This window comes from Carcharodon carcharias, chromosome 3, assembly GCF_017639515.1.
Source record: "Carcharodon carcharias isolate sCarCar2 chromosome 3, sCarCar2.pri, whole genome shotgun sequence".
Taxonomy (NCBI): domain Eukaryota; kingdom Metazoa; phylum Chordata; class Chondrichthyes; order Lamniformes; family Lamnidae; genus Carcharodon; species Carcharodon carcharias.
The window spans coordinates 103,335,381-103,352,688 of NC_054469.1; the positions used below are offsets into that span (position 1 = coordinate 103,335,381).

The 17,308-nt window shown below is 39.7% G+C and overlaps 1 protein-coding gene across 9 annotated transcripts in view; it reads right to left on the reverse strand.

Annotated features, from left to right (window-relative positions):
- The window catches only part of LOC121276532, an 82,002-nt gene that overhangs the window by 13,980 nt on the left and 50,714 nt on the right, over window positions 1-17,308 (reverse strand). For 6 of the 9 annotated variants that reach the window (XM_041185059.1, XM_041185056.1, XM_041185062.1 and 3 more), the window contains 4 exons: window positions 14,658-15,237; window positions 8,685-8,712; window positions 5,572-5,643; window positions 963-1,064 (listed from right to left, as the gene is read on the reverse strand). In XM_041185059.1, coding sequence (XP_041040993.1) covers window positions 963-1,064; window positions 5,572-5,643; window positions 8,685-8,712; window positions 14,658-15,237 — 782 coding nt within the window. Of the gene's footprint in view, window positions 1-962; window positions 1,065-4,300; window positions 4,420-5,571; window positions 5,644-8,684; window positions 8,713-14,657; window positions 15,238-17,308 lie in introns of those variants that run through there. The other 3 variants (XM_041185060.1, XM_041185065.1, XM_041185064.1) reach the window with 3 other exon arrangements.

Here is a 17,308-nt window from a genome sequence, read left to right on the forward strand (position 1 = left end):
CTGTTCCCTCTTTCCAGCTTCCAGATAGTGATGGTAGAAAGAAACAGTACGTGCAAAAATGAGTGGGCATGTTAAAGTAAAACTGCCTACTCTCGGGGGGAAAAAATACCGAATTGAGACTAGAAATTGACCAATGCAAACAAAACACTAATAGTGTGCTGTTTCTTATTGGCTTTCAAAATTGTAAATTTTTTTTTAATGCAAAAGGTTAAAGAAATTATTGACTAGCCGTCATTATTTATAATTCAATAAACTAATAATGCTGGTGGAATTCAAGACGGCACACAAAGTCAAAATATCTTCCTCACACATGCCTAATTCCTTTTAAGGCTGCTGCACCAAATTAGAAAGTCACCACAAAACTCCCATTAATCTGTGTTAAATTATGAAGTATTATTCAGCTGCAAATGCATTATATTCATACCTCTGAGGATTATGTACGGTGAAACAACAACAATTCAATCAGAAGAATTTATATTATAGGTTTAAATCCAGAGATATCAATTAATGAGAAAGAACTTTGAGACAAATTGCAGATATGTCACATTCTTCAACAGCCCATATGCCACACATCAGTGCAACAACATTGCCTCTTAACTTCTGTTTGCTGTACGTGGCCAGCTTGTTGCCACGCAGCTACATATTTCAAAGAAAACGTTGCTTGCGCACGGCATGTTTGTTCCCCACACAGCACATTTCAATTGCTGAGGTAACACAGCATTTTGTACTGTGGAGTAGTTAACCAAGAGATATTTGCAGCAATTGTATTGAACAAAAAAGCTGGAAAAAAACCTGAAGTAAGAAATTCAATCCTTTTCAGCTTCAAAACAGATCACATATCACCACAAGAACCAAAAAGAGCAATTGTTGTAAAGATATACTATCATTTGAATGAGAGGGCTGAATCATTCACTATATGTAGACTCATGGATCAGTCCGTGGAAGAATTTCAAAATACTCACAGTTTCTTTCTTTTGATAGTAACTGATCAATGCATCCTTGAAAGCCTTTGTAACCTTCAGAACAAAACTGGCATCGTCTTCACTTTTTATCTGAAAGCGTTGCTGAAAATAAATACAAAGTTACATTTCCACACCTCACTACAGAAGGTCAAATTATTCCAGTCAGAAACATGTCCTGCACAACTGGGAATTTCAGTAACCAGGACTAGTCACAAATGTCCAAGAAAACAAATTTATTCTGTGCCTAACTGTGCACCCTGCACTGACTATTGCAGGTTTCATTGTAGTACTTAACTTAAGCACATACTTGACCAGATGCTAGTTTTGATGAGTGCCCAACCAGTTCAACTAACCAATCAAACTTCACAAGCATTCAGTTTCTTCCATAGAAATAATATAATCTTGCAGTGACCTAGTACTAACCAACCAGTCTGGGAATAACACTCAAACAGGATTGTTGATTTAAAAGTTATTCCAAATCTACTTTGCTGACTATCTAAACCATTACTTATGAAAAGTCCTATAAATCTCCAAATTTTAAATTCCACACTATAACATATCTTAAATTCACACCCCTAAGAAATCATCAACATGCACCATGAAGACGCATGCAAGTTTTCCTTTATGACACCAATAAAACAGTGCAGGGTTTGCTTTAGTTGACCTCACTTGACCACTTAAAATACTACCAGGTCCTACTATCGTCTGCTAAAACTGCTCACTATTCCAGGATCATCCTGGAATGCAAAGATAACCCCCAGCTTCTTACCTTAACTTCAGACTATTTTCGTAAACCCCTCTCCCCATTCCATAAAATGAACTTCAACAAGTGTGAGTTTATGGACTTATCACTAAGATTGAGACAATCCGATCAGCAGCTGCTGTTGCCTCCCTTCTACTAGCCCACCTGGCCAACCTTTACTATTCCTCTTTTCCCTAGCCCTGAACTCACATCTTTCTCTAGGTTCTTTCCTATGTACCATCATGGCATCGCTGAGCCCATCCTGTCTATGAGATTACCAGTTGTTTACTCAATCCTATTCCTACTAAATTGGACATAGACGTCATCTTTGGTAGGAACCTAATCAGTGCTCTTTGTAAATATTATTCCATGGGATGTAGGCGCTGACTAGGACAGCAGTTTTATTGCTCATCCCTAATTGCCCTCAAGGTGGTGGTGGTGGTGAGCAGTCTTCTTGAATCGATGCAGTCCACTTGGTGTAGGTACACCCAGTGTGCTGTTAGAGACAATTCCAGGATTTTGACCCAGTGACAGTGAAGGAACGGCTATATTGTCCCGAGTCAAGATAATGTGTGGCTTGATGAGGAACTTGCAGGTGGTGGTGTTTGCAGGCATCTGCTGCCCTTATCCTTCTAGGTGGTAGAGGTCACAGATTTGGAAGGTGCTGTTAAAGAGCCCTGGTCAGTTGCTGCAGTTCATCTCGTCGATGATATACACTAATGTCATTGTGCATCGGTGGAGGAGGGAATGAACGTTGAAGGCCATGGATGGGGTGCCAATCAAGCAGGCAGCTTTGTCCTGACTGGTGTCGTATCTGAGTGTTGTTGGAGCTGCACTCATCCAGGCAAGTGGGGAGTATTCCATCACACTCCTGACTTGCGCATTGTAGATGGTGGACAGGATTTGGGGAGTCAGGAGGTGAGTTACTGTGCAGAATGCCCAGCTTCTGACCTGCTCTTGTAGCCACAGTATTTATATGACTGGTTCAGTTCAGTTTCTGGTCAATGGTAACCCCCAAAATGCTGATAGTGGGGATTCAGCACTGGTAATGCCACTGAATGTCAAAGGGAGATGGTTTTATTCTCTCCTGTTGTGGATGGTCATTGCCCTGCATTTGTGTGGCACCAATGTTACTTGCCACTTATCAGCACAAGCCTGAATGTTGCCCAGGTCTTGCTGGATATGGGCATGGTATCTGAGGAGCCACGAATGGTGAACACCATTGTGCAATGATCTGCAAACAATCCCACTTCTGATCTTATGATGGAGCGAAGGTTATTGATTGAAGCAACTGAAGGTGGCTGAGCCCCAGACACTACCCTGAGGAACTCATGCAACAACAGCGAGATGATTGACCTCCAACAACCACAACCATCTTCCTTTGTGCTATGTATTACTAACTAGTCAAAGGCAGTCACTCTCACCTCACCTCTGGAGTTCAGCTCTTTTGTCCATGTTTGGATCAACGCTGTAATGAGGTCAGGAGCAGAGTGGCCCTGGTAGAAGCCAAAATCAGCATCAGTGAGCCGGTTAATGTTGATTAAGTGCCTCTTGATAACACTCGCGTCGACATTTTCCATCACTTTGCTGATGATCAAGACTGATGGGGCAATAATTGGTCAAATTGGATTTGGTTTTCCACATTGCCAGGTAGATGCCAGCATTGTAGCTGTACTGAAACAGCTTAGCTAAGGGCACAGCTAGTTCTGGAGCACAATTCGTCAGTACTGTTACTGAAATGTTGTTAGGGCCCATACCATTTGCAGTATTCAGTGCCTTCAGCCATGTCTTGACATCACATGGAGTGAATCGAATTGGCTGAAGGCTGGCATCTATGATGCTGCGGACTGCCGGAGAAAGCAGAGCTGGATCATCCACTTGACACTTCTGGCTGATGATGCTGCAAATGCTTCAGCCTTGTCTTTTGTACTGATGTGCTGGGCTCTCCCATCATTGGGATGGGGATAAAAGCAAAATACTGCGAATGTTGGAAATCTAGAACAAAAACACCTAGAAAAACTCAGCAGGTCTGACAGCATCTGCGGAGAGGGATACAGTTAACGTTTCGAGTCCGAATGACTCTTCATCAGAGCTAAGGAAAAATAGAAAAGAAGTGAAAGACAAGCTGGTTTAAGGGGGACGGGACAGACAGGTAGAGCTGGATAGAGGACCAGTGATAGGTGGAGATTGCCAAAAGATATCATAGACAAAAGGACAAAGTGGTATTGACGGTGGTGATATTAACTAAGAAATGTGCTAATGTGATGGGATGGGAATATTTGTGGAGCCGTCTCCTCCAATTACATGTTTAATTGTCCACCACCATTCACAACTGGATGTGGCAAACTGCAGCGCTTATATGGTGTCCACACAGCCATTTCATTCTTTCACCAAGACTCCAAGAATATTGGAAGGTAATCGTACCTCAACAATTTACATTTGCTTACGGCCATATTCCACAAATGGTCAAAAGGATTATAGTTTCCTGTCTGAAAATTTCTTGGCTTCCAACCTTCATCTTTCGGCAATGATTTTCTGCTACCACATTCTGTCCAGAAAGCCAGCCAGTAAAGAATAGACTTGGAGCCAATCTTTATTCACTTACATAAGCATTTATTTAGAGTTACACATTTGAAGCATACACCACCTAACTCAACAACAGTTTCATTCTGTGTCTGAAGGGCTACCAGTGAATCCTCAGTTAATGCCAACCACCTGCGTACAATTAGACACAATTAATATTAAATTAACACACCTCTATTTGCCATGATAGTGACATGCTCAAAAAAATTAACTAGATTATTCAGACATGATTTATCACAAATCCAGGCAGACTTTCTTTGATCAGCTCAGCCATGCGCTCAGTCATTCTGATTATAATTTCCAGCAATTCCCCCACAAATGATGTTAAATTAACACATCGACCATTAACTGGTTCTCCTCCTCTCACTTCTTAAGTGAGTGGCACTTGCAATTTTCTAATAAAAAAAGCACAATTCCTGAAGTAAGAATACTTTTGAAAATTGTGACTAAAACACACCTTTTTCTTTGAACACTTGTGTGAAAATCCTCAAATCCTAGAGATTTGATTACCCGGAGTGCCACTGTTTGCTCAATTGTCATTTTTCCTCATTAACATTAAATACACTAACTTCCATGGATCTCAACATTCAGAAGTTAAGGAAGATTTGAGTGACAAGACATACCAATTTTCATTATGTATGTATGCTGTTTGGCAGAGCCAGCAGTCTTCTTTCACAAGGCTGGCGCTAATTTACTCAACTTGATCATTTAAGTTACTTCACCATTATGCAAGTCCTTACAAACAGAACAACCATGAAAGATTAAACTTCATACACATAAATAAGTGAAGCATTGCTATCAGTTTTTTTAATACTTTCATTGGATGTGGATGTCACTGGCAAGGCCAGCATTTGTTGACCATCCCTAATTACCTTTGAACTGAATGGCTTGTCAGGCCATTTCAGAGGGCTTTTAAGAGTCAACCACATTGCTACCCAGGCCAGATTGGGTAGGGAAGGAAATCTGCCTCCCTTAAGGCACATTAAAGAACCAGGTGGGTTTTTACAACAATCAACAATGGTTTCATGGTCACCATTACTGAGACCAGCTTTCAATGTCAGATTTATTAATTGAATTTTAATTCCACCAGCTACCATGGTGGGATCTGAACCCATGTTCCTAGGGCATTAGCCTGGGCCTATACTCCTATATATAGTGCAGTATGTTGTCAAGGCATTGTTAAAAAGTTCACATTTTGGATTACGTATAACTTGTAAGCTTCAGCTCCCCATTACATAACATATACCACTTTATTGATGACAGACAAAATTAATTCAGACTCACCAAATACTCATAGAGTTTCTTTCTTTTAAGATCAATCGCATCAGGAAAACTCTGTGGTTTGGAATAATCACCCTTTAAAGATAGAAGAAGAAAGCTCATCAGGAGGCTTTGTTCAATGCTATAAACTGGAGTTTTCATTTGCAGGTGCATTCAACTTCCATCACAACTTGAAAGAACATCATATATGAAAGTAGATTTGGAAAGAGAGAGAGAGTCTGGACCTCAATAGTGGAAAAAAAAATTGAATTATGTTTGTCATCTTATGCCTTCATGTTAAACAGCCCCATGAACTTCCCTCACAACGAAAAAAGGACCAACTATTATATTTTTATTATTCAATGCAGATAGATACATTCCTTTCCAAATTAGTATAATCCACCCTTAGAAAAATGTTAGTAAGCAGAACAAGTAATAGTTTCCGTATTTAGAACAACTATCTTTCTCACAATATGGCTGCTATGTTTACAATGCTGTAATAATTCTTATTACTAGAAGAGTATAAATACTTGTAAACATATGCATTAGATGTGCTGTCACGATGACAATGAAAGGCTTATGAAATGAGAGAAACAGTGTAATCAAGAAAGTCTATCAAAATGCTTTTTCAAAACAAAAAGGAGAATTTTTATTAAAAATTCTGTCCAGAGAGATTTTGATAGAGGCACTAAATACTCAAAAGTGTTGCATCTCCCAGCAAACATGAAATAAAATTCAATAGAATAAACCATTACATAAGGAATTGTATTACAGATTTCTTCAGGCATTGACTGAATACTGGCAGCAGATTGAAATAGAGATAGAACAAAAGATTTTGTTTAAATGTCAACCTTGCTCAATGGACCAACTCATTTTATTAACTACCTTGGGTTGAAATAAAGGTTTCTGAGCTGATTGTGCCCGATTATGACCAAAACATTTCTCTTCTGGACAAAGGTAAATAAACTGATGCACCTCAGATGTAGTGTTTTCAGGGAGGGTTTAAGTTAATTTGGGGGAGGGGGGGGCGGTGAGGACAGGGGGAAAGCAGGATGAAGCAGAGAGCAGAAACATATCACAGGGGACAGAGAGACAAACAGCATTAGAGTAAAGAAGTGGAGGGATCAGACAGGGAAGAAATGCAAAGCAAACTAAGGCAAGGCTGAACCACATGCAAATAAGATTGGAGTGTTCAGGCTCAATTTGGCAAACGTGATTATGTTATCATGGCAATGGCAAAGACTTTGCTCAACAAGGATAGGAATGGGAACTGAAATTTCTTGGCTACAATGTATTCAAGAAAAATAGGGGAGTGAATAATAGGGGCGGCAGTAGATACTTGTACAGAAATAGACAATGCCCTTTAGGATTGTTTTTATTTGGCTAAAGGAGCAAATGAGGAAACAGGTCAGATTTTGTTGGGAGGCAGGGTGTTGACAGCGAATAGTTGGCGATCGCATCATTGAGCCAACTTGAGGATATCAAGCATGCACTGATCACCATGGAAGTCCTGAAGTTGTGCTGTTATTGAGAATTCTGACACAGGTTGTCTTGTGGCTTCTCCCAGATTGAGTTGAGTTATCATATCCACACCACCATTTGAAACATTTCAAAATGTAACACCTTGTTCAATCAAGTTTTTATGTTTTTAACTGTTGTAATTAATAAAATTTGATGGACGAGAAATTCCATGAAAAAGATAATTTTATGATCGTGGAGTGCTGTTAATTAAAAAAAATAGCAGATTTAAGCTAAACCTTAACCTTTAAAAAAGTTTCTTAAGAATAATTTAACTTCTACCTTCCAAACTTTTAATTTGCTCTATGTAACATTTCTTTTTAAAGTGCTTTTAGTTGCTTGTTTTTGGGATGGAAAGTGGGGCAGATGGAGTATATTTCAGTGGGAGCACATTTGGGAAACAGGGATCAGAACATCATTAGGTTTAGAGTAGCTATGGAATCTGACCATGAACAACTGAAGATTAAGTTACTTAAGAGGGATAATTTCAGTGACTTGAAAAGTGGATCTGCCAAGGTGGACAAAAACAAAGATTGGCAAGTAGAACAATAAACAGGCAATAGAGGGCTTCAGGGAGAAGGTAATTCTGGTACAGATTAAACACTGTGTGAAGGGGAAGGGAAGATCATGGTGTGGAGATTATGGTGTGGAGGCAAAGTTTCAAAAATTTGAAGACGACACAAAGCTTGGAAATGTAGCTAACAGTGAGGAGGATAGTAACAGACTTCCATAAGTGAGACACGTAGGACTTAGCAGGACTAGGCCATTTGGCCCTTGAAGCCTGCTCTGCCATTTGGCAAGATCATGGCTGATCTGGTTGTGGTCTCAATTTTACTTTCCTGCCCGCCCTCATAACCCTTGACTCCCTTGTTTATCAAATGACACAGCCTCAGATGACAAATGGAATTTACTGCAAAAATGTGTGAAGGGCTACATTTGCTAGGAAGTATTAGGATTATCTATATAAAACGAAACTCCACAATTTTAAAAGGAATGCATAAACATAGAGGCCTTGAAGGGTATATATACAAATTTTGGAAGCCAACATTAAGAGTTCAAAAGATTGTTCAAAAAGCATACGAAATCCTGGGCTTTACAGAGGAATTGAGCACAAAAACAATAATTATAATACAGGGCTAAGCCACAGGAGGAATAGTATGTCCAAATCAGAGCATCACATGATTGGAAGGATATCAAAGGTTTTGGAGAATGCAAAGAATGGTAGCTTCGATCACATTAGGTGTTCAGAATGCTAAAAGCTTTTGATAGAGCAGATAATTGGCAAAAGAACCAGAGGGAAATTTCAAAGAAATAAATTACACAGTAAATTACGATACACTGCCTGAAAGGCTGGTGGAAGCAAATTCAATAGAAACTTTCCAACAGAACTTCACTATATTTTTGAAAAGGAAAAATTTCAGAGCTATGGGGAAGTGGAGGCAAGTAGCACTAATGGATAGCTTTTTAAAAAAGGGCCAGCACATGCATGATGGGACAAACGGCACCATTCTGTGCCATATGATTCTATGAAGAGTCCGATTTAAAAAAGACACAATTTAAGTGATTCACTCAAATTCTGAAAAGTTGGCAACTCTTTGGTCACTTGAACTGTGACTTACCTTTTGCTCTGTCCAGTGATCAGGCTTCCTGCAGCACAAAAATTAAAAGTTTAGCATTTTTAATATATTTGGAATATTTCATAATTTTAGCACAAAGTGAACAGAGCATGAAGAATCTGAAAAATGCTGAAGGGCAGAAAATGAGAAAATAGCTCAGTATGTCAGCATTCGAAATGGTTAAGTACAAATAATGAAACTGGTTGAATACTGTTTAGATAACGTGTCAATTGCTGACTGTATTTAACAACACAAAAGGTCAATACAGGGAAGTCTAGAAACAGAGGATTATTTGACCCAATTCACTAGCACCTTTACAACCATCTTCACCCCATGTTCTCCCATCCTACTCAATTTCTAGCTCCAGAAACATGAAGCTCAGTTTTCTATTTTTAGAATCACAAGTATTAAACACACCATCTAACTACAAAAAGAAATAGCAATCACTTCAATTGTCTGAGAAATTTGTTGTTAAGTACCATTTTTGTCAGCCTTATATCAGAAAACTAGCCAATCAGCAGTTGTCTTCAGTTAAGCTCATTTTGTACCACTTAATGCTGGAGTATTGGTGAGGATGTTAATCAACTCGAGACCAGGAAATTGTAGTAATGAATTTGCATCCCAATTTACTCGTGGTTTGTTGATTCATGGTATTAGAAACAGAATATTTGATTTTTTTTCCTGCGTGCAACCAACTTTAGCTTTGAAAGCAGAAACAGAGGCCGGAATTTTATTACCCTGGTAATATGCAGCAAACTATTCTAAACTCCACTGACTGCAGTGGAAACTTAAAATCCCACCCAGAGTAAACAACAATTGAAATTTTAAAAACAATGTCTACTTTTGTACTGTGTTCAACATTTGAATTCTTTTGGAGTGCTATGGCCTTCTTTAAACTTAAGATTTTTCAATATCCTATGAGGAAAACAACATATAGAATTGAACAGTGTTCAGGAGTTGGCATTGTACATCCATTTTAAATGCCCAAGAACTCTACACTAATCAGTTGATTAAAGTGGGACAAGTTCAATACAGGAAAGGATATTTAAAAGCTTCTATGGTAATTGCTAAGATAGCTTTAATTTTCAAAGCATTCTCTTCACCTGGACAACCCCCTTCTTACAACTGCAACACAGTACCAGCTACATGTTAACAGCAAGTTCTAAATTATGGGCCCAATTGAACCCACAAATCAGTTTGAACTTTATTTTCCACTGAGAACACAACCACCATTCTTAACCTTTTCTCACAACTTCCCAAGACCAACTACTATATTTACAGTCCTCTGCAGCACCTTCATGTGGGTTACAAGAACATTTCTCCTTTGTATGATGACAAGCACAAGACACATTAAGCTACACTGGGGCTAACTAGTGCCTTGTTACATCCTCTCAAGATTCAGGTACTGATACTTTCTCTAGTAACATGACCCAGTTACTGTTTCAATTGTACTAATGATATCAAATATAACCTCAATGGAATGATAGCCCAAAGTGGTTTTGAAAGAGTGCAACATGATATGTGTGCTAAAATTGCAAATTTGGTGCAGAGGGAGAAACGGGTGCTTATTTTCTTGTTTTTAAAACCTCCAATACATGTAGCAGAAACTTGAAGCAGTAAGTGTTTAATTTTTTTGTCCACTGCTTAGTGCATGTTGGTATGTAGAACAAAACTTAGAAAAACTAATAAGTGGATATAAATAATTTAGGTTAAGATATGAAGGGCAGGATTTGCGCCAGGATATGGGTGGCAGTTTGTAAGTCGATCCTGAAACAAAGACATCTCTGTGGCAGACGTCTCCATCTCTGTGGCAGACGTCTCCATCTCTGTGGCAGACGTCTCCATCTCTGTGGCAGACGTCTCCATCTCTGTGGCAGACGTCTCCATCTCAAATCTCTCTTAACTCAGAATCACGACTGAGGAATCACAGAAACAAATCCTATTCAACAGGCACAATATACTTGCTGTCTAGTAGGATAATGATAAAGACTGCTAAAAGCATAGTCAGAATGTGGACTATGGCACCTTAAAAGCAGTAAGTTCTCCAAAGTGGGAGGGAGCAAGGAGGCGGAAAGGCTGTCTTATGTGGTCGTTGGCGGCGGAAGGGCTGTCTTATATGGTCATTGTAGGGGATTCAACAATTAGGGGGACAGGCAGCATCCTTTGTAAGCTGGATTGAGTGTTGCATATGGTTTGTTACCTATTTGGTGTGGGGGTGAAGAACTTCACGAACTTACAAGTATATTGAAGAGGAAGGGTAGGTTTGCGTTGTTGTGGTCCACGTTGAGACCAGAAATATAGGGAAAATATTAGCAAGGAGTCCAGCTCAGAGAGTACTAGAAAGAAGGAACTGAAGTAACAAGACTTCAAGGCATCTAATCTCCTATTATCAGAACAACATGCAAATTACTGAGGATTAATCAGATTGAGGTGGTGAACATAACTGAAGGAATGGCATGGGATGGAAGGGTTTCATTTCATTGTATCAATACTTCCACGGTAAAGAATGGCAGCTTTGGGATGGGTTCCATCTGAACTGTGCTGGGACCTATTTGGAAAAAAAGGAGTCACAAGAACTTTAAACTAATAAGATGGGTAAGGTCAGATGGAAAAGGTATTTTGGTTCAAAAACAAACAAAAAAGAGAACAATCACAAATTATACTTGTAGGCACTACAGCTAAAGGGAAACTAAAAGGTGTTAAGTAACTAAACCAAACCAGGAGTCAGAAATGGGAAATATGTGAGTAAACATTACAGCAGAACGATAGCTTTAGGTATGTGGCCCAAAAAAGCATTCTTCACACAAATACACCGAGTACAAGGAACAAGCCGATTAAATTGCAAGCACAAATTCAACTTGGAGGATATAACACAGTAGCCATTATTGAGTCATGGCTGCAAGATTGTCAGAACTGGAAACTAAACATAACACAAGGTTTACAAGAAAGATATGGAAAATGGCAGGGGCAGGAACAGCTTTAAATGATTAAGGATGAAATCAGTTCAATGGTAAGAGAGGATACAGCAAGAGGTAAGAGGGCAGTGGCGACTTTATGGATAGAATTAACAAACAGAAAAGGAGTTCTGACAATTGTGTATAGGCCCCGGCCAGCAGCTGTGAAGTGGTAAATTGTATAAGTGCTGAGATTAGAAAAGCATGAAACAAAGGAAAAGTGGTTTTAATGGGATATTTTAACTTGCATAGACCCTGGGATAATTAGACTAGCACATCAAAAATGTAGTGAATTTATTGAGTCTGTGATAGTTGTCTGCAACATTATGTCTTAGAACCAATAGTGAGCATACAGTATTAGATTTAGAAATGAATAGTGAATCAGATATGGTTAATAGTCCAATGCTGCACGAATATTTATAAAACAGCAATCTTAATATAGTTGAGTTCAATGCACTGTTTAAAAAGGGAGAAATGCAAAACAGCTACGAAGATTCTAGATTTTGCCATGACTGACTTTATAGAGATAAGATACTGTCCACAGTAAAATGGGCAAAGCTGTTCATGGGTAAAACTACAGAAGATCAACAGGCAAAAATGCAAAGAACAACAACACTGTATCTTTCCCATTTGCCCAAGATCTAAGTACATCAAGAGTAACAATACTAATAGCAAAAGCTATGAGAATGGGGCATGAAATAAAATTGAAGGGGACATTAAAATCAAGGAAAACATTTTTTTTTAAACAATTGCATTAAAAAAGAGGGTTATCAGAAGTACTCTGGGGCCCCTTGAAAACTGCTAACAGTGTTGTTGTCAATTAAAATAAGGAAATAGTGGACATGCTGAATAACTATTTCATGTCAGTATTTAGAGTAGAGGAAGGGGTCAGCATTTCAAACTTCCCAAGGAAATTATTATTCAATCAAAGAGAGGGGCTCAACAAAATTAACATAATCAAGATAACAATATTGGAGAATTAATGACACTGAAGAACAACAAATCTCCAAAAATAGATAGTTTCCATCCCAGAGTTTTAAAATTGGTGGATAGGAATATTGCAGATGCCCTAATGATAATTTTCCAAAGCTCTCTCAATTCTGGAATGTTCCTTCAGTTTGAAAAATCATGCATGTTACTCCACTCTAAGAAAAGTGAGAGGAAAACAAAGGAATTATGGACGAGTTCGCCAAACATCTGTTGCCAGGAAATTGCTCGAGTCTTTAAGGATAGAGTGAGCGAACTTCTTGAAAATTTTCAGCTGATCAGAGTCAGCACCCATTTGTAAGTAGTTATGACTGATGAACCTTGTGGAATATTTTCAAAAATACAACTGAAGTAGCGGATAGCGGAATGTGCATGGATATTATTCATAAGGACTTCCAGAAGACGTTTGATAAAATTCCTCACAAGAGATTGTTAGCTCAAGTTGAAGCTCATGGAATTGAAGGCAAATTATTGGCCTGGTTAGGAAATTGGCCGAGCGGTAAGAGACAAAGCAAAGATAATGATACCATAATGAAAGTAAATTTGGCGAGTGAGTTTTATGTTTGAGTTTCTATTTTCCCCAATTCTATTTGATCACATGATTTCTGTTGGAATGGTAGCAATGACATTACAATTGGCCCAAGTGCCTCAGAATCACTTGAGGCTTTTCTGTCAGTGATAAGTAAAAACAGGCTAGAAAGTACATGGGTACTTGCCAAAGAACTTGTTGAATAGCCTACAGCCATTCGGTCCAGTCTCCCAAACAGAAGAAGGTTCCTGATCTATGTTGCACACTGTTCTTGTTTGAGTTAATGGAGGAGATAGGTGCTCGAATTGATAATGTGTGGCTAGTGGCACACCCCAATGAACTCATTTACTCACAGTATTAAATAATGACTTAGAAGATAGGATAGAAAGCTGAAATTCAAATTTTGCTGAAAGCATAGGTGAAAAAGATTTGCTGGAAAGATAGGTGAGGTTGTAAGCAATATAGATAGAAGCATAAAGTTCTGTGAATGGGCAAAACTGTGGCAAACGGATTTCAATATAGGCAAACATGAGGTCATTTGCTTTAGTCCCAAAACTTACAGAACAGGGTACTTTCTAAACAGCAAAGAGCTAGAAACAGTGAAGATCCAAACAGACCTGAGGGCCAAGGTACACAGGTTATTAAAATGTTGTGAACTGGTACAGAAAATAATCAAAAAAGCTATTGGGAATGCTGGCCTTTTCTCTCCAGGACTGGAATACAAGGGGACAAAAGTAATCTTTCAGGTAGACTAAGCCCTGGTTAAGATCTGGGCACCAGATCTCCAGAAGGATATATTGCCTAGGAGGGACAGCAGCGTAGATTTATCAGAATGATGTCTGGACTCGAAAGATTAATCTACAAAGAGATGTTGAACCAGCTGGAGTTATATTCTCTCAAATTTAGAAATCTAAGGGACAATTTGATTGAAGTCTAAGATATTAAGAGGAACAGATAAGAAGAAACTATTTTTTGCAGGTTGGGGAATCTAGGCCTAGAGGACACAGTCTAAAAATCAGAGTCAGATCTCTCAGAAGTGAAACTAGGAAACATTTCTTTACCCAAAGAGTAGAAATTTGGAACTCTTCTGCAAATGGTAATTGATGTTATGTCAACTGATAATCTTAAAGCTAAGATTGATAGATTTTTGTTGACCAAAGAGATATGGGGTAAAGGCTGGTATGTGGATTTAAGTCACAGATCAACCATGATCTCAATGAATGGTGGAACAGACTCAAGGAGTTAAATAGCCAACTCCTGTTTCCATGTTTTCTCATCATAAAATGTGGCCATGAGTTTTGTAATTTGTAAATTAAGATTTAGAGATTCAATTGTTTTTGTATTGTCAGGGTAACTCAGTTTATGCTCAGATCTTGCCAAAATTGCCTAAGATTACATAACAAACGAAAGGGCACACAATACTTAGAAACACTAAGTTTGTGTTACATTGAAACCAGTTCATATGGTCCTTTTTTAAAAGAAAATAAATATTTCTCAGAAACCAACCCAATCTGTTCTCTTGCACTATATTCATCTTCATATTGTTTTCTGTCATGCCTTCTCCAGTCTGCACCTCTACTGTCATCTACGTACTGTAGTTGATCATCTTTTCTTATATCTGAATACCTATCTGAACTCCGGATATCATTTTCAGGTTCCTCATGGCGAACTTTTCTCCAATCAGCATATCCAGCTGAATCTTGTACACGATCTCCATATGGCCCCCCTCGTTGATCAGAGTAATGATCATAACTTACAGTGGCAGCTACATATTGTTCTTTGTTATCTCTTTTCCAATCAGTATATCCACTTGAAATATTTTCTCGGTATTGCGTTTTGTTATCTTTCCTCGGTTCTGCATATCTGTCCATAGCTCCGACGCTCTCTCCATATAGGTCTTTACTATCTCTTCTCCAGTCAGAATACATATCAGCAGTTCTGACATCAGCTCTATATTGCCCTTCTTCATTTCTCGGCACCGAATACATCATCTCGCTTGTCAGAGACTGCTCTCTAGCATTCATTATGCCTTCCATCAAATCTTGTTCCAGTTTAGATGGATTTCTTCCCCATTCTTGCTGCCAACCTAAGGAAAAACAAATAGGTCAATGATATGAATAAAATTGAGAGCTTTATATAATATGGTTACTATTATTATATTAAAATACGTTAAGGGCAGTAGATTGCATTGTTATGTAATTCAAACTATTTTTGTCATATCATAACTATATAGACATTTCAAGCTCAGTACATATCCATTAGAAACTGCTGTACAAAAAAGCATATTCAGGAAAATGACATCTTAAGATGTCTTTGAGATGTGATAGGATCCCACAATTTTCTTTGTGTGTATTAAATTTTGTGGGCAGAATTTTATGACAGTGGGATTTTATGTTCCCGTCAATGGGATTTATAACGGCCCGCCGCATTTTACAGCCCCGTCCCTGCCGAAACGGGGCCGTAAAATTCTGCCCTGTGTTTCTCTCTTTTAATTTCTGATTCCCCTTTATTGTAACACATTTCCTAATGCAACATGAATGTCCCAGGTTTATGTTGAATTGAATCAACTGGTGCATTTGTAGCACTCAATCCCAAGTTAAGGAGGGAAGAATAAAAATCAATCTGGTTTCCCATTCCTGACTGCTAGGCATACATGCAGGAGAAGAAACTAGGGAACTATGGGTCTGGGCGGAAAAAGGTAGAATGGGAGCAGACCAGTCTGCTTGTCTAACGTCCAGTCTTGGATGAGTCACAATTTCCTGATGTTAAATATTGAGAAAATGGAAGTATTCATCCTCACCTCATCTCCCCACCACCATCATCCTCAATTGTACCTCGCAGAGGCTGAGGGTCAACTCGCAGACACTTCCTTCTACCTCCCCCTGGACAATGACCCCCACCACTGAACATCAAGCCACTGTTTCCAGGACTGTTAATGACCTCATCTCTTCCGGAGAACTTCTTTCCACAGCTTCCAATCTCAGAAGGCCCGTGTCTACCTCCTACCCAAAATCCACAAACAGGACTGTTCCGGCAGACCGATCATGTCAGCCTGTTCCTGCCCCACAGAACTCATTTCTTGCTATCTTGACTCCATTCTCTCTCCCCTTGTCCAGTCCCATCCCACCTACATTCGCGATTCCTCTGACACCCTACATCATATCAACAATTTCCAGTTCCCTGGCCCCAACCACCTCCTCTTCACCATGGACGTCCAATCCCTCCACACCTCCCTCACTGGGATGGTCTGAGGGCTCTCTGTTTCTTCCTCGAACAGAGGCCTGAACAGTCCCCATCCACCACTACTCTCCTTTGTCTGGCTGAACTTGTTCTCTCACTGAACAATTTCTCCTTCAACTCCTCTCACTTCCCCCAAATAAAAGATGTGACTATGGGTACCCACATGGGCCCCAGTTATGCCTGTCTCTTTATGGGGTATGCGGAACATTCCTTGTTCCAGTCCTGCTCCAGCTCCTCCCACAACTCTTTCTCCGGTACATTGATGACTGCTTCGGTGCTGCTTCATGCTCTCGTCCGGATCTGGAAAAATTTATTAATTTTGCTTCCAATTTCCACCCCTCCATCATTTTCACATGGTCCATTTCTGACACTTCCCTTCCCTTCCTTGACCTCTCTGTCTCAATTTCTGGTGATAGACTGTCCACCAATATCCATTACAAGCCTACTGACTCCCACAGCTACCTTGACTACAGCTCCTCACACCCCACTTCCTGTAAGGACTCCATCCCATTCCCTCATTTCCTTTGCCTCAGTCGCATCTGTTCTGATGATGCCACTTTCAAAAACAGTTCCTCTGACTTTTTCCTTAACCGAGGTTTTCTGCCATGGTGGTTGACAGGGCCCTCAACTGTGTCCGGCCCATCTCCCGCACATCCGGCCTCACACCTTCCTCTCCCTCCCAGGTCCCCCTTGTCCTCACTTATCACCCCACCAGCTTCCACGTTTAAAAGGATCATCCTCCATCATTTCCGCCAACTCCAGCATGATACCACCACCAAACACATCTTCCCTTACCACCCCCGGCGGCATTCCACAGGGATCGTTCCCTCCGGGACACCCTGGTCCACTTCTCCATCACCCCCTACACCTCAACCCCCTCCCACGGCACCTTCCCATTTAACCGCAGGTTAAAGTGA